General features: G+C 34.6%; 2 protein-coding genes and 1 long non-coding RNA gene across 15 annotated transcripts; 1 reads left to right on the forward strand and 2 right to left on the reverse strand.

The window, feature by feature from the left end:
- Nucleotides 1–1,186: 1,186 nt before the first annotated feature.
- LOC25496920 (uncharacterized) lies at nucleotides 1,187–8,573 on the reverse strand. 3 transcript variants are annotated; one of them, XR_003012889.2, is made up of 6 exons: nucleotides 7,401–8,573; nucleotides 7,171–7,308; nucleotides 6,774–6,843; nucleotides 6,146–6,214; nucleotides 5,886–6,006; nucleotides 2,520–2,625 (listed from the first exon to the last, which is right to left on the reverse strand). It is a non-coding gene; the product is annotated as an uncharacterized lncRNA (long non-coding RNA). The 3 variants fall into 3 exon arrangements; XR_005642197.1 differs by lacking the exon at nucleotides 2,520–2,625 and adding an exon at nucleotides 1,187–1,293 and having other exon boundaries at nucleotides 7,171–8,573; XR_005642196.1 differs by having other exon boundaries at nucleotides 7,171–8,573.
- On the forward strand, nucleotides 1,196–12,304 carry LOC25496921 (uncharacterized). Of its 10 annotated transcripts, none has more exons than XM_039826861.1 (6): nucleotides 1,196–1,329; nucleotides 2,161–2,234; nucleotides 8,581–8,626; nucleotides 9,763–9,861; nucleotides 9,987–10,070; nucleotides 10,158–10,721. In XM_039826861.1, the coding sequence occupies exons 4-6, from the start codon at nucleotides 9,790–9,792 to the stop codon at nucleotides 10,371–10,373; spliced, it is 372 nt and encodes a 123-aa protein (XP_039682795.1). In that variant the 5' UTR covers nucleotides 1,196–1,329; nucleotides 2,161–2,234; nucleotides 8,581–8,626; nucleotides 9,763–9,789; the 3' UTR covers nucleotides 10,374–10,721. The 10 variants fall into 10 exon arrangements, with proteins under 10 accessions (XP_039682795.1, XP_039682800.1, XP_039682793.1 ...); XM_039826866.1 differs by having other exon boundaries at nucleotides 9,990–10,070; XM_039826859.1 differs by lacking the exon at nucleotides 8,581–8,626.
- Nucleotides 12,305–14,025: 1,721 nt separating this feature from the next.
- Nucleotides 14,026–17,958, reverse strand: LOC112422689 (protein MAIN-LIKE 1). 2 transcript variants are annotated; one of them, XM_024786072.2, is made up of 4 exons: nucleotides 17,745–17,958; nucleotides 16,416–16,735; nucleotides 14,957–15,685; nucleotides 14,026–14,870 (listed from the first exon to the last, which is right to left on the reverse strand). In XM_024786072.2, exons 2-4 carry the CDS (start codon nucleotides 16,731–16,733, stop codon nucleotides 14,676–14,678), a joined length of 1,242 nt encoding a protein of 413 aa, XP_024641840.2. In that variant the 5' UTR covers nucleotides 16,734–16,735; nucleotides 17,745–17,958; the 3' UTR covers nucleotides 14,026–14,675. The 2 variants fall into 2 exon arrangements, with proteins under 2 accessions (XP_024641840.2, XP_024641839.2); XM_024786071.2 differs by having other exon boundaries at nucleotides 17,740–17,958.
- Between the last annotated feature and the right edge of the window lie 4,930 nt (nucleotides 17,959–22,888).

A 22,888-nucleotide genomic window follows, 5' to 3' on the forward strand; every position in this document is an offset into this window, starting at 1 on the left:
TTGTATTTGTTACGTCTATTATTTGTTTTCAGGATAATATAATGATTAAAAAATTAATGTCCCTAATTAAACACATGATTAATTCAAATTTATTTTTTGAGCAAACATAATTAATTCATATTGTTAATGTACAAATGTTTCATTAAAAAATAATATGTAAATGGGATACTATTTTTGTAACAACTTATAGTAATATGACTAATGTTTATCTTATAAGAAGTAGTAATCTTTCAATGAAAACAAGTACTAGATATATCTACCAATGAGGTAATGAGAGTAGTCATTAGTGTACATTACTCTTAAATAGTGTAGTGATGTCATACATATACATTAAATAAGCATTCTCTTTCTAAAGTAGTACTAGATATATGTGCCAATGAGGTGATGGGAGTAGTCATTGGTGTGAATTATTGGCTCTCAAATAGTGTAGTGATCGATGTCATACATATACATTAAATAAGCATTCTCTTTATAAAGTAGTACTAGATATATGTACCAATGAGGTGATGGGAGTAGTCATTGGTGTGAATTATTGGCTCTCAAATAGTGTAGTCATCTCCTATCTCCTCTCCTCTCTTATATACATACATTTTAGAATATTGAAATGAGATAAGTACACAAGGCATGACAAAATAAAATACTCCCTCCGTTCCGCAATAGATCCGTCCCGTAATAGATGATCTATTTAAAAATTTGCAATTTTGATCTAACTTATTTTGACCATATTTTTCTACTAATATACATAGAGAAATAATATCATATAAGATGTCGTTAGATTCGTCTCGATGAGTATTTTCAAAATATCAAATTTTCATAATTTTTTCTAACATATTATTCAAGATGTTTAAGGTCAAAATTATACGTTGGAATGTGTAATGGAGTCAACTGTATCATGTATTAAGGGACGGAGGGAGTACATAAGAAAAGTGATAAGTGGTAAGTTAAATCATAAACATATAAATATAAAAATATAAATATTTGTTTAGAAATTAACTCCATAATTTTATTTCTTAAAAAGAACTCTATAATTTTATTCTCAATCAATATCCACCCAAGACCCTTCATTCTCTTCTCTCTATATATCTATTCACTCTCCATCAACCAACTCATCACATCAACCACTCATCTTTCTCTTACTTTGAGTATTGTTCTTCCAACAACGGGTCTTTCTCACAAAGAATACATTGACTCTTTGATCCACCCAACCTTCTAAAAATCAGGAACACTCCTTTTCTTTTCACCCCTATCATCACCATCCCATTGCATTTTTCTCAATCACGTGTGCAGTGCTATCTGGTAAAAGCATTTGACTCCAACGCATCAAAAAAGGTGAAGCACATACCTTTAAATATACAACTATTAAAAAACATTTTATTGACTAAATTTCTATTGAAAAAGCTTCTGAAGCATTAGCCAGTAACCATTTTTTAATTATCACTTGCTAACATAACATCCACTTATTTTTTAAAAAGTGTGTTATACCAATATACCCACATAATATATATATTTAAGTGATAGTATAAGCTTGTTCTCCTGATTTCACCGTCACTTCGAATTTTTGTTATTTGTACATTTTCTGTAATTTTTTACTTAATTATACTTTTGATCATACTTTTGATCATAAAGTTGTAGTAATTTTAGTCCTATCTTTTTTTTAACTTTAAAATAATGACTATTCACCTCAAAAAGTTCAATTTTGGTTTCAAAAGGGCTCCTCTATCTTTAGATTCAATATTGTGGCAATAAATTAATTTTTTAACGTAAAAAATCACCATGATAGAATTTTTTATTATAAATTCTTTAATTTAAATACATTATATTTTTTTAGGTTAAATACCTATTTTTATCCTTTAAATTTGACAAAAATACTGGGTTAATGCTTTAAGTTGATAAAGCGAAGTAATCTAGAATTTTAAACCAAAAAAAATTGAAAAAATAACATGATATAGGATAGAAATAGAAATCAGAAACAATAAGATGATAATGCGATGAAATTAAAAGAAGAGAACAAAGTGAGTTGAACCTACTCACCACGGCAGTAGCGTCTGAATCGTCGCCGTATTATGTGACCCTTGTGTTACGTTTCTATCCTTTTCTTATTTATTTTAACAAATTGGCACTTTTGTATATTATCATATTTGTTTACGTTGTGTTTGGTAGGTTTTCGAAATTATGAGTGGACGTCAGCAAAACATGAAGGGCCGAAAAGGAAAGGCACCATTGGGTTCTACTAGGTAATGAATCAAACATGTCATTTTTACATTAATTTACTAGACATATATATTTAGCAATTTACTAGCTATATATATCTAGATATTTCATCTTGATTCTTACGATATATTCTGAATATATATTCCTCATCATTTATTGATCAAAGAAAAATTACAAAAATGTACATAATGAACAATGAGTTGATGTTAAAAGGCCAAAGATGTTTAGTAGTCCAAGCTTGAAAATAAGGCTACAAAAGACTGATTGTGTAATTGACCAACTAAGCTAGATAAATATAGATTATTAATGTCATATTATATAATTTATAACTAAATTGAATTTGTTTGAGGCATTTTATTATTATTTTTTTAAGCCTAAAGTCCTTGCTTGTGTGGCTTGCCCCTTGAACCGGCTCTGCAATTAACAATCATGGATTTGCAAATTTTAAAATCCTATCAATTGAATATTAAATTCATAACTCTGGTTCTTAATAGACTTAGGCTCCGTCTAGACTGAGCTTATGAAAAATAACTTATGCAAATAAATAAGTTTTTATATTAATTCATAAGTTCTCACTAATGAAAATTGTATCTTCATAAGTTATTTTTTCATAAACAACCTTACGAAGCTTATGAATAATAAATAAAAGCTTATTTATTTGCATAAGTTCAATTCAAACGGACCCTTAGAATATATGCTCGTGTATATGATATTTGACAAATAGTTGGGAACATAAAAGCTAAATGAATAAAGAGAGCCTGCAATTGAGCACGCACTCGGTGAAAAAGAATTTAGTGAGGGCTTCAATATAAATTTCCTACAAGGAGACAAGTACGATTTTTTAAATCCTAAATCTATGTACCACCTCAATGTCTGCAACTAATTAGCCAATATAAATAAATCTGCTAATTAAAGGGCTAAAGCATAGTCTAATATTAATTATTGGGTCCCTTAATTATAACAGAAATTAAAAATGTACTACCTGAGTAATAATTTCAAAAATTAGAGTTAACGAAGTGATCTTAATTAGCAAAATAAATTAAGTGAAGAGGGATGGAGCAAAACTCCTTATAAATTGAACTAAGTACAAACATCTGTAGCCTTTTATATAGGAATTAAAATAACAACCGACTACCACATTCTTAAACGCCGAACATACTAAAACAAAATACAAATTAAACAACTACTCCCTAATAATAAGGATTCTATTGAAAAATAATAGAATTCCTCGTCTCTGGAGTAGCTATAAGGTTGGCCTCCATGGTTACTATATTTGTTTTGGATCTGGTTTATCAATTGTTGATGCGTTGTTTGAAGGTTTTGTTTAACACAATTTACAAACACATTGGTAAACAAAGATCCCAAAGAACCTCCGGTTGACTCTTCATCCTATTTGGATGATGCATACAACACAACTTTGTGATGGGCTAGTTCCATAAACCCCCCTCCATAACAAGAATCAATAATAAAAGTGGTCTTGACCCTATCAGCCATTGAATCTAAGGATGCTTGAAAATCATAACCTGCACATGTCACGTAGCAAATTAAAAGAATTAACATATCCATGCATTGAGAGTCACAAATAAATAAAATTAATATAAGCATGAGATGTGTTGTAGAAGTTACCATATAAAGCATATCCATTTGCTGTAACAAGGTGTATATGCCATTCTTCATCATAATCTCCATGTCCACTGAAGTAAAAAATCAAAGTATCACCTGGCTGTGATATTTCAATTAATTGACATAATTTTTCACGTATTTTGGCTGCATCAATTAGAAAACCAGGTCCTCCATCGTTTGCTTCTTTCCACAATTCAATGTCTTCGGCTTTAAATCCATAAGAGTTTATTAGCAATTCTTTTATTTTCACACCATCCAAATATGTGTTCATTGTAGGTTCTCGGTATCGTAAATTGATTATTAGAATTCTGACTTTTGAATTATTGGTGTACAACTTAACAAATAAGTTATACAGCAATAATTCAAAAGTCAGAATTCTAATAATCAATTTACGATACCGAGAACCTACAATGAACACATATTTGGATGGATGGTGTGAAAATAAAAGAATTGCTAATAAACTCTTATGGATTTAAAGCCGAAGACATTGAATTGTGGAAACACGCAAACGATGGAGGACCTGGTTTTCTAATTGATGCAGCCAAAATACGTGAAAAAATTATGTCAATTAATTGAAATATCACAGCCAGGTGATACTTTGATTTTTTACTTCAGTGGACATGGAAATTATGATGAAGAAGGGCATATACACCTTGTTGCAGCAGATGGATCTGCTTTATATGGTAACTTCTACAACACATCTCATGCTTATATTAATTTTATTTATTTGTGGCTCTCAATGCATGGATATGTTAATTCTTTTAATTTGCTACGTGACATGTACAGGTTATGATTTTCAGGCATCCTTAGATTCAATGGCTGATAGGGTCAAGGCCACTTTTATTATTGATTCTTGTTATGGAGGGGAGTTTATGGTACTAGCTCATCACAAAGTTGTGTTGTATGCATCATCCAAACAGGATGAAGAGTCAACTGGAGGTTCTTTGGGATCTTTGTTTACCAATGTGTTTGTAAATTGTGTTAAACAAAACCTTCAAACAACGCATCAACAATTGATAAACCAGATCCAAAAAAAACATAGTAACCATGGAGGCCGACCAGTAGCCAACCTTATAGCTACTCCAGAGACAAGGAATTCTATTATTTTTCAATAGAATCCTTATTATTAGGGAGCAGTTGTTTTTAGTTGTTTAATTTGTATTTTATTTTAGTATGTTCGGCGTTTAAGAATGTGGTAGTCGGTTGTTATTTTAATTCCTATATAAAAGGCTACACATGTCTGTACTTAGTTCAATTTGTAAGGAGTTTTGCTCCATCCCTCTTCACTTAATTTATTTTGCTAATTAAGATCACTTCGTTAACTCTAATTTTTGAAATTATCACTCAGGTAGTACATTTTTAATTTCTGTTATAATATTGTAAGGAGCTTTGCTCCATCTCTCTTCTGTTAATTTATTATTTTGCTAAGATTAATTTATGTTAGAACACTGTAATTTAGAAGAAGGAAGTTTAAAAAAAGAGATAATTACACACAATGTGAAAGAATCAAAACTTGTTATTACTCGATCAATCTCTTATAGTACAGAAAACATTTTTTAAGTGGGGGTGAAAACGATTCAAAAAGTATAAAAAAAGAAAAAAAAAACTGATGTTTGTGGGTATTTAACTAACCAATCAATAAGAGCTTATTTGTATTTAACTAAAATATTGAAAAGTTAAACTCCTAATCATCAAAAAATGGGCATTGAACTCAGGACCTCTCACACCCAAAGCGAGAATCATACCACTAGACCAAATGCCCTTATATGAAAGGTTTTAGTTTATAAGTGTTAGTTTCACCACATGTCATCACTAAACAATTATTATGACAATATATTTTTCTAATATTCATATCCAATAGGGTTTCATTATGTAATATGATCACGACTGAAGCAAAAGAACATTCAAACCAGAATGTTATCAATATTGAATACCATGGCTCTACTGTGACATGTGAGATAAATAAATGCAATAGGCAAATGAAAACTATGCATCAGAAACTAATTTGATAAAGCAGTTCAAGCCCAAAAATGCTGAGATTGACGAGGTACCTGGATTTCTGTCTATGCTCCCATTTCCTTGGGAAGGGGTAATTTTTAGGTCTAACCTGTGTGCTTTCCCTTTAATCATCCTTACAAATCCAGCTAGTATGTTGAGGGATGCCATTATAAACTATTTTAAAAACCCAGCAATATCCAAGTGTGAAAACTTTGTTTGCGACAATTATATGGATGGACTATAAAACCCAAACAAGGGAATGACATGTATATCTTATCATTTGTGCTTGGAAGAAGATATCAAATAGTAATACCTCATGTCTTTCTTTCATAGGAAATGGAACAGATGGTAAAATATCTTTTGAACCCTCTGGCAAAACAACCTGAAAGTTGCAAGCACCGGCGGATGTATTAGTAAGTCATACCTACACAATAATACTACAATGACAACAACCAAAGACAGAGCAGGAAAAACTGCAAAAATTGAATCCTTGGTAAAAATATTTCAGATTTAGGAATGATTAACTGCGTCAACAAGTGGTTTACCAGTTAAGCACGTGCAAAATAATTAGAGTTCACACTTATATTCTCAAAAATTTAATCATTGACAACTGAAAATAGATAAATTCTCCAAAGACTGCATTCCAAGTTTGCAACAAAAAATGAAAAGAAAAAAGAAAGTAAAATTATGTATTGAAAACCAACAAGGATGAAAAGGTTTAGAAGTCAGGTACAACCATAAAGGATGAAAAGGTTTAGAAGTCAGGTACAACCCATAAAGGATGAAAACCAACAATACTTGTTTGTTATCTTAAATATCATGTAAAACACATCCTAACAGCTTAGCTACATGAAGAAAGAGACTCCATATATGCAAAAATAGCATCGCACAGTTTTCAATAGAACACATGACAGTTCAAATAATGAGCGGAATTATAATACCTTATATACAAGTAGTGCAGCGAGTTGCCTTTGGTAATGATCAAACTCCTCGTCTTCATACAAACTCTCGCTGTTAAACACACATACAAAACACGCATGTTTAATCTTCAACATTCCCATTCTGGCAGTTCACACTAAAAAACTAATACAACCAAGTAACAGTAGGTCGAAACATGATATCAACAAGCCAAAAAAGCACAGAGGGCTACAATAAAAAGTCTTAATATTTTGGTATAAATTCCCTTGATTGAGAAGCTTTCAAAACCTATGTTGTCAATCGTGGATCGAGGAAAACTCTGATTGACTCATTTGTCTCCTATTAAAAGGATTAGAGGGAGTATCTGACAATGTAAACCAAAGCACTACAAAGACAGACAAATTAGTTTTCAATTTTCACCTTGTTCAGTAATAAGGATTTCTCTTCAGCTGCCCTTTCAAGTGCAGTTGTCGCTGAACTGAGTAGAGAATTAAGAAAGCACAACGAAGGTTGTTGAAATTCAACGGAAGTAGGGTAACTGGGGGAGGCATCAGAAGACTGAGATTACATTTTATAAGGAAAATATTAGTTTAAAAAACAAAAAGAAAAATACAGTTAGAAAATACAGCTCAGGCTGAAGCACAACTTACATATCTGTCACGACCCAAACAGGACATGACCGGCGCTCAAACTGTAAATATAGTCTGGCAAGCCTTAAGTATGCATAATTTGACATTAATAGTAACCAAAATACTAAAATTGATGAAGCATACATTTTACGAACTTTTTACCAAAAACTCGACAGAGTTTACCCTAAAATAATGAGTTTCCAAAATAACATAAACATGTATATATATATTCAACATAAGACTGCTTCATACATGTCAAGGCTCAACATAATTCATAGCATCAAATTAGCCTAAAAACAACCAATCCAACTATGCAAAAGAGCCACTAAAGGTTTTTATTTAATTTTTAAAGATTACAACTCAAAAGACATATTTAAGGTAATTATGACGACAAAACATGCTCCTCCAAGCACAAGCACAAAAGAGCTTCGCAAAAAGGAAAATGGACTATGCTCTAGAAGAGGTGTTCAGTTCTGCACGAGTCAGCGGTTCTGAGCATAAAAGTGAGTAGATAATGAAAAGGATAACAATAGGACATGGTAATATATAGATAGAAAAGAAAATTTCAATGGCAACACAAAACATCATCGAATAAGCTACATAGAACTATTTGTGCTTATACTTTTCACCTTAGAAGTAAAAATCTACAACTTGTTATAGTCTCCATTATTCACTGAGGTGGATCGGATTCTCCGTATGAACACAAAGTATTGCTCTCCATCTTTTATCCTTGTTTGCTCGGATCTTCCTTTGTTCCGTTTACCTTCTTTTCTTTTCTTTCCTTTTGTTTTCCTTTCTCCCCCTCAATTTTGATGTGTTCTCCACCCACTCCCTCTATTTTATTTTAAATCTCTATCTCTATTATAAATATTTGGTTTGCGTCAAATAAAAAGTACACATGATATTATCACATTTCTCATTTCATTTAATGCTTTCTTATCAATCAATATAATTAAATCATGACTCATTTATTTTTTCTTAGACAAAAAAATGAATCATGACTCATTTAGTTTTCACCATTAAATCAAAATTGATTATGCCATGATTATTTTTTCTATATATAGACAATTTATTTTTCATTATTTTCATGTGTTTCTTCCTCCCATAAAAAAGTTTTTTCTTGTGTTTTGAAAGCATGAAATTGTAATCACTTTCTTCTAGATTATGGGATTGATTTTCTTTTTTTATTTGTATCTATCAGTTAATGTTACTCTCTCAGGTCTCATTGGAAAGCATGTTTTTACATTGTACGACTTCAAGGCATTCAACTCGAGCAGTATAATTTTTAGTTAAGACAATGTCTAATGTTTTGTATTTGATTTGATATAGAATCGAGATGCTAGAGTTTAGATATATTATGTTGATTGCATATTACTTGATGAATTGATATGTCAAAAACTAATTTAAGTAAATTGATTTAGCTTTTTGTCTTGCACAAATGTTATATTACACATAAACTCTTATTTGATGAATCTTAATTGATGTTTTTAAACACATATTCCGACATGTTGCACATCATCCTAAAGGTTGCATACAATTGATTCAGATCATCTAATTTAGGCAAAAGTTTTCTAATAAGAACACATCTTAACTTCCTCATGATTTAATATGATGACTTTTTTACTTATCACGATTTCTTCAATAGAATGCATCAAAAGCTTCAATCATCCATTGAGCAATAATCAAGGTTTCTCAAGACACACGAATGCAGTTTGTTTTCCTCTTCAATCAATTGAATTTATTATTTTGTTATTTCAATTCATGTTACAATTAGACATCACTCAAAACTTATTTTAACACATGTATTTTATTTTTGTAAAAAAAAAAAAAAACACATGTATTTTGTTTCAACGATTTTTATTTTATTTGAATATACATGTGTGCAGAACAATTTTTATTTGGTTTAAGTGCACTTTTCGCCCCCTATGTTTCAAAATGTTGCGATTAACTTTTTGTAAAGATAAGGGGTCAAAAAACATATTTCCTTTATGTTATGAGGTCAAAAGAGCATATTTCCCTAAACATAGGGGTCACTTTTGCTATTTTTTTAATAGAGAACCAAAATTGCAACATTTTAAAACTTAGAGGGTGAAAAGTGAAGTTTAGCCTTTTTATTTTTATTCAAACAATTTGTATATTCAAACAATGTTTTTTTAGAGGATTTAAACTCTGTTCGACGACTTTCGCACTCACTCATCAGAAGAAGGTATGTATGATTTGATTTTCATTCTTCAATCAATTGTAGTTTATTATTGCATTTGAATCTATGATTGATGATTGATTGCGGGGAATAAACTTGTCGGATTTGGGGGTTTAGGGTTTTCATTTTCTTATCATCATTATTTTTAATTTGTGTTTTATTCTTTCATTTTTACCTCTGCAGTTGATCTTCCACATCTCAAAACCGCAAATGCCTCTACCTTGCTTCCAACGCTTCCCTCCTGTTTGCAGTGTGATTGACGAACTTTCTGCAGATCCCATGGCAAGTTTTTTCATGAAATGTTAACAAAGTTTATGGGGTCTGAAGCAATACTTCTTATAAAAACAATCTTATTTTCTTTGTCCATATTTTGAGTTCTTTAACAATATTTATCTCTATATCACCAGCAGAAATTGAAGCCTAAAATTACTATTGCTCATATTGAAAAGCTCGTGAGAACTGCGAAGACTGTGTCTGATTTACAACCTGCGGCAAGTTCTTTAAATTTAAGTTTCATACTTTTAGTTTCTTTGTTTATATTTGAGTTCTTTAATATTAATTAACCTATAAACCAGCAGTTGGAGTTGTTGAATGCAGCGCGTACTGCCCTGGATGAAATTGAAAAGCAGAGAGAAGCTGATTTTAAAAGGGCTGCAGTTGAAATTAAGAAACTGAGAGTTCAAGTTCAAAAGAAGATAGATGAAAAAGCTGCATCTAAGGCAGCTGAAGTTCCAATTGAAGAAGGTACATCTAAGGCAGCTCAAGTTCCAAACCAGCAGGAGAATGAAGCTTAAGATGAAAGATTCCAAAAGCCGAAGTTCAAATAAAGGATGTTGAAGGCTGTAAATAAAATTAGGCAGTTGTGTAGAGTAAGAAAGGAAAACTGAACTATGTTCTGTTTTATCCTTAAGTTGTGAGTCTTAGACACTTGGGAAGTGCCAAGCTCGCAAATCTTGTCTATGCGTGTCTGGTTATTATGTACTGATTCCTATATAACTATCGTAATGTGTCGGTAATATTATGGTTTTGACTCATTCTCCAGAATTATAGCCATCAATCTCTTATATTATAAATTGCGTGGTTCGGGGGAAAAGTAATAGTCCCAATATATTGAATCATCCTTATTGGTTTTTAAGTGACAAGTTTTGATTTTTGGCACATAACATTTATCTTCTTTTTTTAGTTTTCTTCAATTTTGCATATTTTTATCAATTTCAATTCTCGGTCATTGCTTGCTAATTCTTGGATGAAGATCAATCATCAATGTATATAGGACCAAAAACACATACTGTGATAAGACTACCATAGATTAAAACACTTGGGTTATTTCTATTGTACGCAGTTTACAATGTGCAAGTGCAAAGGTCTTGGTTGCAAGTTAGGAACCTGTGATAACATGAATGAATCAGAGATAGGGAAATTTGACATGAAGGTGTGTGGATATCATTGTAAGAATCTCAAATTTGGTCGAAGATAAATTGTAGACGCATGAATGAGCCGGATGCTGATTTAGCATTCAAGGCAAGTTTTTCTCTAACAATAATTTTGATTCTAAGTTTTACAGTTTTAGTTTCTTTGTTCATATTTGAGTTTTTAATATTAAGGGTTTTTCCTCTAAACCAGCAGATCTGGCAGCTGAATTGTGCGCTGAAATCCAAGGCTGAATATAAAGAGGAGGTTGACAATGACCGTAAAGAACTTCGAAGCACAAGACCTCATTGCGTTATATTTTGATAGTCAAAGTGTCATTTACATAACATCTATATTATTCAATGAAAGAACTAAGCATTTAGAAATTGACATATAGCTTGCTGAACAAGTTACATCATAAAACAGTTGGCAAAGAAACTTACATCTCAGTATACTTAGTTGGAGAGCTTGTAACTAACATTCCCTCTCAAGATTGATGAAAACTAGCTAGATCGTGATTGCATAGACGAAAACTACAACTATATAAGATGCATCAGTGTATCATTTTCTAGTTAACATGATCATTTTCTTTCTTGTTCATTCTCTATTCTGATTTTCTTCATACTTTCCATTCAGCCTTAAACATGATTTTTGCTTGAGACATCACAAACCTCGAATCATAAGAATCTGAGACTACTAAAGTGTTGGCGGATGATACCGCTTTCATAGATCTAACTCATCAATTCGAAAAGAAATGCTTAAATTATTTGAATAAAAATTTTGCCACGCCATTCTAGAAATTAAGAAACCAGCAGTTGGATTGGAGTTGTTGAATTTGAGTTCTTTAATATTAATTAACCTATAAACCAGCAGTTGGATTGGAGTTGTTGAATGCAGCGCGGACTGCCCTGGATAAAATTGAAAAGCAGAAAGAAGCTGATTTTAAAAGGGTTACAGTTGAAATTAAGAAACTGAGAGTTCAAGTTCAAAAGAAGATAGATGAAAAAGCTGCATCTAAGGCAGCTGAAGTTCCAAATGAAGAAGGTACATCTAAGGCAGCTCAAGTTCCAAACCAGCAGGAGAATGAAGCTTAAGATGAAAGATTCCAAAAGCCGAAGTTCAAATAAAGGATGTTGAAGGCTGTAAATAAAATTAGGCAGTTGTGTATAGTAAGAAAGGAAAACTGAACTATGTTCTGTTTTATCCTTAAGTTGTGAGTGTTAGACACTTGGGAAGTGCCAAGCTCGCAAATCTTGTCTATGCGTGTCTGGTTATTATGTACTGATTCCTATATAACTATTGTATTTATTCTGTACTAATTCCTATATAACTATTATCGTGATGTGTCTGTAATATTCTGGCTTTGAATCATTCTCCAGAATTATAGCCATCAATTTCTTATATTATAAATTGCGTGGTTCGGATTTTGGGATAAGGGAGAAAGAAAGTGAAAATCTTGGTCTTGGTTCTGTCAGTTATGGGCTAGTTCGTCTTGCTCTTATTAAGGAATTAATAGGGAAGAGGAATGGGGGTGAAGATCGACTAAAATTTCTGATTGACTCACTGTACCCTCCAAAGGAAAAGACCTCAATTGCGCCGGAAGAAAAATGGTTGACGGCACCAGATATGGGACACGTCATTGCAACATTATACAGTAAGGTTGTCGTTGTGCTGAAACATGGAAATAACTTTTCTGAAACATGTTTTCCTCCATCCGCACGAATTATGTGTCTAAACCACTTTGTGCATGTGTTTTTGAGACCTGGATGCCCAATACCTCCAACAACACCGCAGTGGAAAAAATACAAAAAGCTTGGGAGGATCACTTTATTGCGAGGCAGTGTTTGTTTAATGAATTAATGGATATTGAAAAAGGCGACCAACCACCCAAAGAAACAAATAAAAATGATGACGAGGAAGATATGCTCGAGACTACCTGACTTTTATTGTATTACGTTGATTATTTGATTGAATTTTGGTTATTTGAATTAAGAAAAACGCTAAAAAGCACGACACGAAGTTGTCGTGCAAACCACACGACTGTGTATTGCAGCCAGCCACAATTTCATATTTTTCCATTTAGTTTAATTAAAATTATTTAAACAGTGCCATGTATTATGTCGTGGGCTCCGTGCATGCAAATTGTCGTGTACTATAGCATAACTCTTGAATTAATGGTTTGTACTCTTGATGCACAAGACTATCTGACTTTTATTGTATTACTTTGATTATTTGTTTTAATAGTTTGTACTCTTGATGCTGAAGACTATTTAATTTTTATTGTATTACTTTGATTATTTGTTTGGATTTTGGTTATTTGTATTAGCAGTTTGTACTCTTGATGATGCTCAAGACTATACGAGCAATAATTCTGAACTTGATCAAACCAGACAGGTAGAGTATATGCTATAGGAAAATAGAACTTGGGAAACAAATGTTAGATTTATGGGAAATAGTTTGAATCTGCACGAGCTAGGAATGTAATGTACTGCTGTGATTAGAGAATGCATGTTATTAGACAATTCTGAATTTATCAGACCAGACAGATAGAATATATGCACTGCTTTATATAATTTCCAAATGAAAAAGAACATGCGAATTTGTTATCGTAACTAAACTACCATCAGTGGTGCCAATTCTTTACATTCTTCAAATTCATTTGATTTTGAAGAAATTAATTATACTAAACTCAGATTCTGTGAACGTACTTTGTAATATTTGTATGTATGTATCAATTCAGTAGCTTGGGAAAGCTGCAACATTGTTTAACCATTTGATGTTAGTCTTAGTGGAAATTGGAATTTTAATCTCTCTGAGTTGAGATGCCTATAGCTGAAATTTCAATTTCTCCTGGTAGTGAATCATGAATTCATGATTGTTACTAGATCTTATATGATGATCAGGATTGACAATTAGATAAAGAAGTGCATGATAAATCAAAATGGGGATCACTGGTGTAATTAGACAAATCAATGCACGTGTACTCTGAACCAAATAATAACCATTTAATTGCCAACTTGTTAAAAAAAAAAACCATTTAATTCCCAACTACATAGGTTCATAAATTGATTCTATTACCAAGTAGGTTCATAACAAAGTACAATGCCCGACAACATAGGTTCATATCCAAAGTCTAAATTTCTAAAACTAAAAACAAAATAGACATCACTCAGTGCCCTGTTAATTATACTGCCTGACATTTCTCCGCTTACGCCTCAACGACTGGTACTGAGTGGCAGGCGTGGCATGAGCTATAATCTGCTCCATAGCAATGTATAAAGGAGTACCTGCAAGCTCTGAATTCTGTTCAATGGAAGTAATTGCCAGGTCCTTGATTCTGCACATGGCAGTCAATGGATCAACACCATGTTCCTCGTGTAACAGAACCTCAATATTAGCAGGCCTCGGCGGATTATTAGGAACATCAGGTATCAATTTAGGGTGAGAGACCTTATAGAACCACACCAAGTATCCATCCTCTGACTGCCAATCAGTTTCCACTAGTTGCCCACGATCTTCTTCAGATATCAGATGCATATTATAATCCTGAAAAGCCTGTTCCATCTGATAAATACTCAATGTGCATGGTGCGCCAATAGCAGGATGTCTAGGAACGTTCTGAACAAAACCAAATTGCCTCAACACGCGCTCCGGCAAGTGTGGACGATAACATGACACACCGCACATTATCCACCCTGAAAACCAAATGATGTCCTCCGGCGGATGTCATCAACCTCAAGACGATCCAACGCCTTCCTGTAACATTGTTGTATAGCATGACCCTGTCTTAACATGTACCGAGTGGCACGTGGGCGGTCCTCTGTATAACTGATATCAAGATCCCTCGGACAAATGTCTGGAAAGTGTTCATATATCCATGCCTAAAAAAATTAAAATTATATCATTAAACATAATGTGTGAAAATCCACCAAATTTAACATAACAATTTAACTTAATAAAATTTTACCTGCATCAAACAAGTGTAGCCAGACAAGGACGTACAACTGGGTTTAGTAAAGTCACCTAAATAATTGTAGAGGAAAGCAAGAGCAGTGGCACCCCATGACCATTGATTAACCGTAGTCAGTTCGTCAAAGTATTTCAAATAGACAACACAACAGCTACTGCCGGCCTTATCACTGAACAATGTGCAACCAACTAGATAGAGCAGAAAAGCTCTGATGCACCGAGTCCGGTACCATTCCATCGAATCTTCCTCCCCAGGCTGATTCGCATACGATTTCGCTTCGGTCAGATAGCTCGTGTAAATACTCAAAAGCGTATCATAAGTGATATGTGCCGATTTCAAACGTTTGGTCTCCGCGGCAATTTCCTCAAATTCCAATCCTAAGTAGTTAACCAAATACTCTGTCCCCTGATGAATAGACAAGCTCTCATGAAACAGCAGATTACCTCCAACAGGTATATGCAGCAAGCACGAAATGTCATCCAAGGCGATTGTCATTTCACCTACAGGAAGGTGAAAACTACTCGTCTCTGAGTGCCACCTCAATGAGAAAGCAATCAAGAGACCGTGGTCCACTTGACCATAATTTGTCTCCAAGAGCGGGTAAAGACCAGATGCCCTGATGACATTCCAGAACCATCCCATAGCAGCAACATCTGGAGGTAATGCTGATTTCAAGTCTATTATTCGCTTGCCATTGTTAAGCACCCGAGGTGTGTTTTCACGGCCCTAGAAAAAAAAAGCAAATATAAATTGTTAAAACTATTATAACCAACAGTCCTAAACAACATACCTCACCCTGAGCAAGAAAGTAAAACTATTAGGCACGTGTAGGTTGGTTTTGTGGGGAAAAAAATAAAACTATTTGACGGCTGTGAGTACAGAGTGAAAAAAAAAAAAAAAGCAGTGCATGCATCTGGTTTGGTCTCTAAATTTTACTTCCCAAAGTTTTGATGACTGTTAGCAAATATATGAACAAATGTTCCAATATCATATGTCAACTCATTTTTCATTTCCAGAAAATTAATGAAGTATGAATAAAAACATTACCTGAATATATATCTCAAAAAGTTGCGGCACCACATATATCTATTAATCAAATGTAATAAATCATTAATCAAATGTCTGGACTACGTTTTTTCCTTCATATCTCCTCATTCAAGCAATCCTTTGTCTGTCTGAATAAATGGCCCTAACACTGCGTTCTAAGCGTCACCTCCATATACTTTATCCATCAACGATTGTTAATACCTTATATCATATTTTTTCAAAACAAAAAAAAAATAAGAGCGATTTATTTAAATAGTAAACTTTTATCTTGTAAGTATAGTTCATATAGTAATAGTACTGTTAGTTCTGCTTCCTATGTATTGACAAAATTCACTAAACTTATGGGATAAATTCTACTACTAAACTACCACATTCAAAAGCGAATAAAATAAATAAAAGAAAATCTTACACCTCCATTCCAAATCTTTGCTGCAATATGTTGGCCAAAACTCGGCAACAAAGACATGTTTGAAGGTCCTCCATCGTATCCCTCCTGAACAACTCCCACGGAAGGAGGCTGTGAACCAGAGGCTGACTGTGATGATGGCATCTCGATATCAATCTGAGACTGGGAACTAGAGCCACCCAGTTCCTCTCTCCGACCACGCCCACGACCACGTCCACGTCCACGTCTCCTTGGTGGAGCGTTTGGAACTTGCTCTTTGGGGACAGAAGCATGCAATGCCTCCTTACCACGCCGTGTCCTACCAACATCTTCATTATCCATAGCTACAACAACGAAAAAACAAATTTTAATCCTTCAGGAATTTTGTGATTAGATATGGTTCCAAAGTTTATTGCATTAATTTTAACAATGTTCTTAACCTGTGAGTGTACCTTTTGTCTAATGTTATAGAAAAATAGTTCAATTAAGTTAAGGAACCACATTTCTTAAAGCATATACTAATATCTATATATTGAGATATAATTAAATGTCTATATAAATCGACTTTACACTGCCAAGAAAAAAAAAACTAAATCTTTAGACAAAACACATTTGAAATTAGTCTCACACCTTTGTCTTATTACAGAAAACCACTCCTAATTGGTGAATGGTACAAGCTATCAACAAGCAATGTAAACTGCACAAAATTTCCGGCACGTCTTTGAAATTTCTACTCAAGCTAAGATGAATTTGACATACAATAATTATGCAGCTTGCTTATCACCAACTTCATCATAATAGTTTCACCTTGATTAAGCTTAATGCTGAATGTTCTACTAATATATAAGCAATTTGATGCACAAATCTGTAGACTGTAGATCCTAATCTTACTTATTCTTAATCTTTCACTAAGATGACTGTCAATGAAATAATAGCTTGAAATAACAGAGGCCAGAGTCGTCTTTATTTATTTGGTAAGTAAAACACCTACATGTATCAACATTTGACTTTAACCATAGAATGTTCAACTCACATATTCAGCTCCATGAGTACAAACCCATTGACAATGTGGAACGATATGAAAGAGTTTATGAAAATGCTCAAGGTGAAGAGAGAAAATATAGCAATGAATAAATATTTTTGCAAATGGAATGATAAAGTCTAAAAAGAAGCAAGTAAATCGAACAATACTACAATATTTGATGGATTTGAACATTATATGTATTATCATTAGCAAGCAATCTTCCAAACTCTTTGAAACCCTAAAACAATTCCCAATCCCCAATTCTGAAACCCTAAAATAATCAATTGGAGAAGGAACGAAAAATTGGAGAATCGATGGGCTTACCTTACCTTATTTGATGACAAGAGGCGAGAGGAAGAGTGAGCTGCTGGAGGAAGCGATTTCAGCGAGCTGGTGCTTGGTGGAGGAAGTGAGTGAACCACGGTGTGTGGGTTTCCGGCGATTCTCGGCTGGAGGAAAGAAGAAACGTGAATTGGAAAGAAGAAGCGTGAACCGCTGTGTTTTTTGTCGTCAGAATGAAAGGAGAGATATAGGGGAAATGGGCCTCCGGTAGGTATCTACCGTATGAAGATATAGGAGAATTGTTGTTCCCACATTTGGTTTGGTTGTGCCACACAAGTAAATTACGCAAATGCCCCTCGACAGTTAACTGCCGAAGTTTTTAGGAAATCGGCGGCAGTTAACTGCCGAAGTTTTTAGGAAGCCGGCGGCAGTTAACAGCCGAGGAAAACCTCGGCAATTAACTACCGAGGAAAATGTTATAAGAACAGAACTGCATAGGAGTTTCCAAAACTCCATTGTTGCGTTTTTAATTATCCAAGGTGCGATTTTGAGTCATTTTAAGTCATTACAAGCCAATTTTAATCACAAAAACAAGTAAGTTTTTTGAATCCTATTGTATTGTTGCTTTGTGGTCGAATTGTTTGTTATTTTTTGTTAAATTTCGATTATATTGATTTGTTGATTTTATGATATGTTAGGATAGTTTAGGTTAGAATGGTTAGAATTGTTAGTATAGGTTGAATTGATCGCCATTTTTCTTTTAATGTAGATATGTCTCAGAATCAGGGTAACGTTCACGATAATGAGAAGAAAAAAGAAAAATTACCTATGACGTGGCATGGAATTGTTTGCGATGGTTCCGAAAAAAAAGAAGGGTTCGAAGGTGTCAGTGTACAATTACTTGAGGTTGAGGAGGAGCGGGAGGACATGCTATTTCGGTCCTCAACCAAAACAAGGTACCGCAGGGACTGTAGCGGACAAGCCGATTGATTTGTGTGACGAGGAAGAATGAATGTAATGGCTTTTAATGCCTAATTGTTTTGGATTTTTTTATGTTTTATTTTTCTGTCGCGCACATTTTGTTTGACATTATGGTATTTAGAATAAAATTGCATTTGGAATAAATAAATTTGAAAACAAAATAAGATAATTATTGTTCCATTCAAAACAAAATATATGTTATCACATTACATTGCATTACACATTAGATTCCGAAATTTACCTTCCAGCTGCAACAATCATTTTACCACTGAATGGGGCAAATTCAAACTTGCTAAGCAGCAGGACTCCAGTATTCGATAAGTATCTTGAACGCTGGTATTCAAGTGTCAAAAGAATGAGGTGTATTCCTTGAGACTTGAATACCATTGTCCAAGATGCTCATCGAATACTGGAGTCCTGCCGATTAACAAGTTTGAATTGCCCCATCCATGGTAAGACAATTGTTGCAGTTGGAATGTGCATTCCAACCACAACAATTGTGTTACCTTTGAATGGGATAAATTCAAACCTGCAAAACAACAGGACTCAAGCATTTCGCCGAGCACTTCATGTTTTCCCTTTGAAAAGAATAAATTGTTGTGAGGCTTGCTTTAGATGATGGTATTCAAGTGCCACAGAATTGAGGTTCAATCCTTGACACTTAATACCTTCATCTAAACCAGCATAACAAGAATTTAATATTTTCAAAGGAGAAACATGAGGTGCTCGCGAAATGCTCGAGTCCTGTTGTTTGACAGGTTTGAATTACCTCATTCAAAGGAAGACAATTGTTGTAGTTGGAATGCACCTTACCCTAACTAATGACGATCTTCTAGCGGAATCAAACTTTTGATGATATCTTCAGTTGATCTAAGCAACTTCACCCGCATATCGATCCACTGGAACATGTTGTGCTCCCAAAACATGGTCGTCACGTTTTCGTCGTTCGTTAATTCCGCCCAAGTGAATGATACTCTCCCATCGTCGAGCGTTGGACGTTTATATCAAACGTGTTCCACCATCCTTGTGTCTCTGGGGTTGACTCTTTCGTTGAATTTAGTCAGTTTATCCTTGAGACCTCTTAACGTTACACCAAGGCACCGAACCTTCAACCTCTGAGGTTCTCCGCCGTTGAATTGCGCATGAACGTCGATCCATCCGGCCATTGTTTTAAATCTACACAATAAGAAACTAAAAACAATCAAACTCATTCAAACATTTCATCGAACACTTGATGTGCACATTATACATAGAGTCTAAAATTCATAAAAATAACCCTAAAATTTTAAATCATATACTCTTACTAAAATAAAAAAATTAAGCATATAACATAAACATCATGCAAATATTTTAACAACATTAATCAACTAACATATACCCTAAAAATTAATTATAACATGTAAATCTACTAAAAAATAATAAATGCACTCAAAAAGTAAAAAATAATAACATTTATAACAACTAAAATGTAAGTTAATAGCATTATAATTACTTACTTGTGATTTTGTTGAATAAAGTTGGTTGGATTTGGTTGTGTTTTTTAGAGAGATTTTGAGAGAAATTTGAAGAAATTATTTGGAAGATAAGATGAATAATGGATGAGAGGAGATTCTGCCAGATTTTGTAGAGCAGATCCTCGGCAGTTAACTGCAGCTGGATTTTTCAAAATTTCGGCAGTTAACTGCCGAAGAAAACATCGGTGGTTAACTGCCGAGGAAAACTGAACATCCAAAACTTCACAAAATTCTCAATTTCTCTCCAATCTTCGCCAAATCTTCTTTCACGAATTGCAAGCAAATCAACGGGACACTTATATTATATAGTAGTGTTCAGGTTTGACTAGACAACTAAAACTTTGTCATTAGTAATAAAATACTACTACTACACTCTAGAAAAAAAAATAACGATCACGTCTCATTGAAAATTGCTTATTATCAATACATGAAGTTACAAGAACAAACTTTAATTTTCATGCCGATTAAATCTTCATCATTCTAAAAAACATTTCAATATAATTCTAAATTATTTTGAAAGCCGGATTTTTACACAAACGTTTAAAATTCATCATAACGGTTCAAATAGCAAAAAAATATTGGTGCAAATGCACAACTTAATTAAACCAACATTTTTGTACATTAAACAAAGTAAAAAAAGCCCATGAAATTAAAAATAATGTCATCAAAGTAGAAATATACAAATATACATAACTCAATGTGATCAAAAGACTAAAACTAAAAAATAAGTCCTAAAAAAGAAAAATAGTACTATTGGTCCTGATCTTGCTGATGGTGCCTCCTCCTCGGCCTCTGGGCTCTCCTCCTGGTCAAAATCGGCGCGATCTGCTCCCTCATATGGGTCATGGCCTCAAACCACTGCTGAGGGGTCATGCTCATAACCTCCTCCTGGCCTAACTGCGCATCAGCGTAGGCAACAGCGCCACTAACCATGTCATAGGATTCAGGCGAGCTTCTCGCCTCATACCGCTCCCACTGATCTGCAATGATCTGCTCTTCATTTGCAGGCCTCAGAAGATCTCCTGGAAGAGGTGGCAAGATCTGAGGGTGAGACACCCTAGTGTACCACAGGACATAGCCATCCGCCATCCGCCATGTATCCTCTCCTGCCTGCTCACCCCGATCGTCCGCCTTAAGCGTGTGAGTGCGGAAGTCGACGAACATCTGCACAATGGAAGGCGGTGGGAGGTCCCTAACATCAGTCGGATGTCTGGGGATGGTCTGCACGTATCCGTACTGCCTCAAAACCCTCTCGGGCAAGTGACGGTACACCCTACGGACACCGCACATAATCCACCCAGAATACTAGAAAACCTCATCGAAGTCCTGGATATCTCTGTGCTCCTCGTACGGCCTCCAACATACATCATCTAACTGTATACGATCGAGCAGTGACCGATACGTGATCCCCTCCCCATGACCCTTCTAGAGCTTCCACCTCGCTGCAACCGGATAGTTTTCCAGGTACTCAGTGTTGAGATCAACACTGAAAAACCCTGGAAAATGCGCCAAAAACCATGCCTGCACAAACCAAACAAATAACATTTATAAATTATTACGCACGGAAAAATATAACAAAAAAATAAAGTTAACATAAATATAAAATTTAAGTTTTCTTACAGTGAGCAGTGTCACGCTCCCCCCAAGAGCTCTGTGTCCAGGCCTACATGCATAAACCAACTCGCGGTATAGATAGGCGAGGGTCATACCTCCCCAGGAATAATTACGCATCCCTGCGTAGCCGTCCGCATGGTCGTCAAATATATCAGCTCGATGCGCTTGTTGCTTCTATCGCCAAACAACAAGCATCCGACCAAGTACAGAAGGTAACACCGGACGCAGTATGTCATAACCCTCGCCAGCTCCTCAAGCTCCTCCGGATCCTCCGTACCCGCCAATACGTTGGCCCTACCAAGGTACGAGGTATAGAAGTCCCTCAGCCTCGGGTAGCTAATGTACCCACCGTACTCCTGGTTGCAGATCTTTTCAGCCTCATGCTGGGACACACCCAGATACGTCATCAGCAGTGCCGCTCCCTCATGCTTGGGCATCTTCTTCCCATGATCCAACATCCGCCCCTCAATAGGAAGATGCGTGAGACATGCGACATCATCCAATGTCACAGTCATCTCCCCCATCGGCATGTGGAAGGTGCTGGTCTCCGGATGCCACCTCTCGCAAAAAGTCAGCAGCAGGGCATGAGGCACGGTGGAGTACCCCAAGTAAACCAAATCATGTAGCCCGCTGATAGATATTTGGCAAGTGTACCAAAAGCTATCGAAGTAGTAATAAAGTTCGTATCCACGAGGACCGTTGTTAATTTCTACTCGGCAATTTCTTTATCAAAAAGGATGTATAAATTTATATTGATTGCCCTAGGCAGTTGAGTTGTTTTGTAACATAAACGTAAATAAAACAATAAAAGTTGGTTTTCAGAATATTAGAGAGAAGTATGGTTAAGACCTTCGAATCCTCTGAAGTTCTCCTATGGTAATTTGCACTCCTAATTCAAGCAATGATTATCTAGTTTAACGACAGATTAACAGAGTAATTCTACCCAATCTCTTGAAATAGAATTCTCCCCGCATGTGACAACCCCTTAATCTCTTAAGTGAATTCGAAACCGTTGGAGGTTTTAAAAGAACGTTAATCCCTATGTCATAACCTAATAATGATCTATCTCTACCTTGATTACT

This window comes from Medicago truncatula, chromosome 6 (genome assembly GCF_003473485.1).
Source record: "Medicago truncatula cultivar Jemalong A17 chromosome 6, MtrunA17r5.0-ANR, whole genome shotgun sequence".
Classification (NCBI taxonomy): Eukaryota; Viridiplantae; Streptophyta; class Magnoliopsida; order Fabales; family Fabaceae; genus Medicago; species Medicago truncatula.

Bases quoted from the DNA above. Each gene is read 5' to 3' on its own strand.
- LOC25496921 (XM_039826861.1), top strand. From the start codon at position 9,790: ATGCCTCTACCTTGCTTCCAACGCTTCCCTCCTGTTTGCAGTGTGATT. The intron at 9,862-9,986 runs GCAAGTTTTTTC...CTATATCACCAG, and splicing joins AACTTTCTGCAGATCCCATG to CAGAAATTGAAGCCTAAAAT. The intron at 10,071-10,157 runs GCAAGTTCTTTA...ATAAACCAGCAG, and splicing joins TGTCTGATTTACAACCTGCG to TTGGAGTTGTTGAATGCAGC.
- LOC112422689 (XM_024786072.2), bottom strand. From the start codon at position 16,733: ATGGATAATGAAGATGTTGGTAGGACACGGCGTGGTAAGGAGGCATTG. The intron at 15,686-16,415 runs GTAAGATTTTCT...TTTTTTTTCTAG, and splicing joins CAAAGATTTGGAATGGAGGT to GGCCGTGAAAACACACCTCG. The intron at 14,871-14,956 runs GTAAAATTTTAT...TAATTTTTTTAG, and splicing joins GCTACACTTGTTTGATGCAG to GCATGGATATATGAACACTT.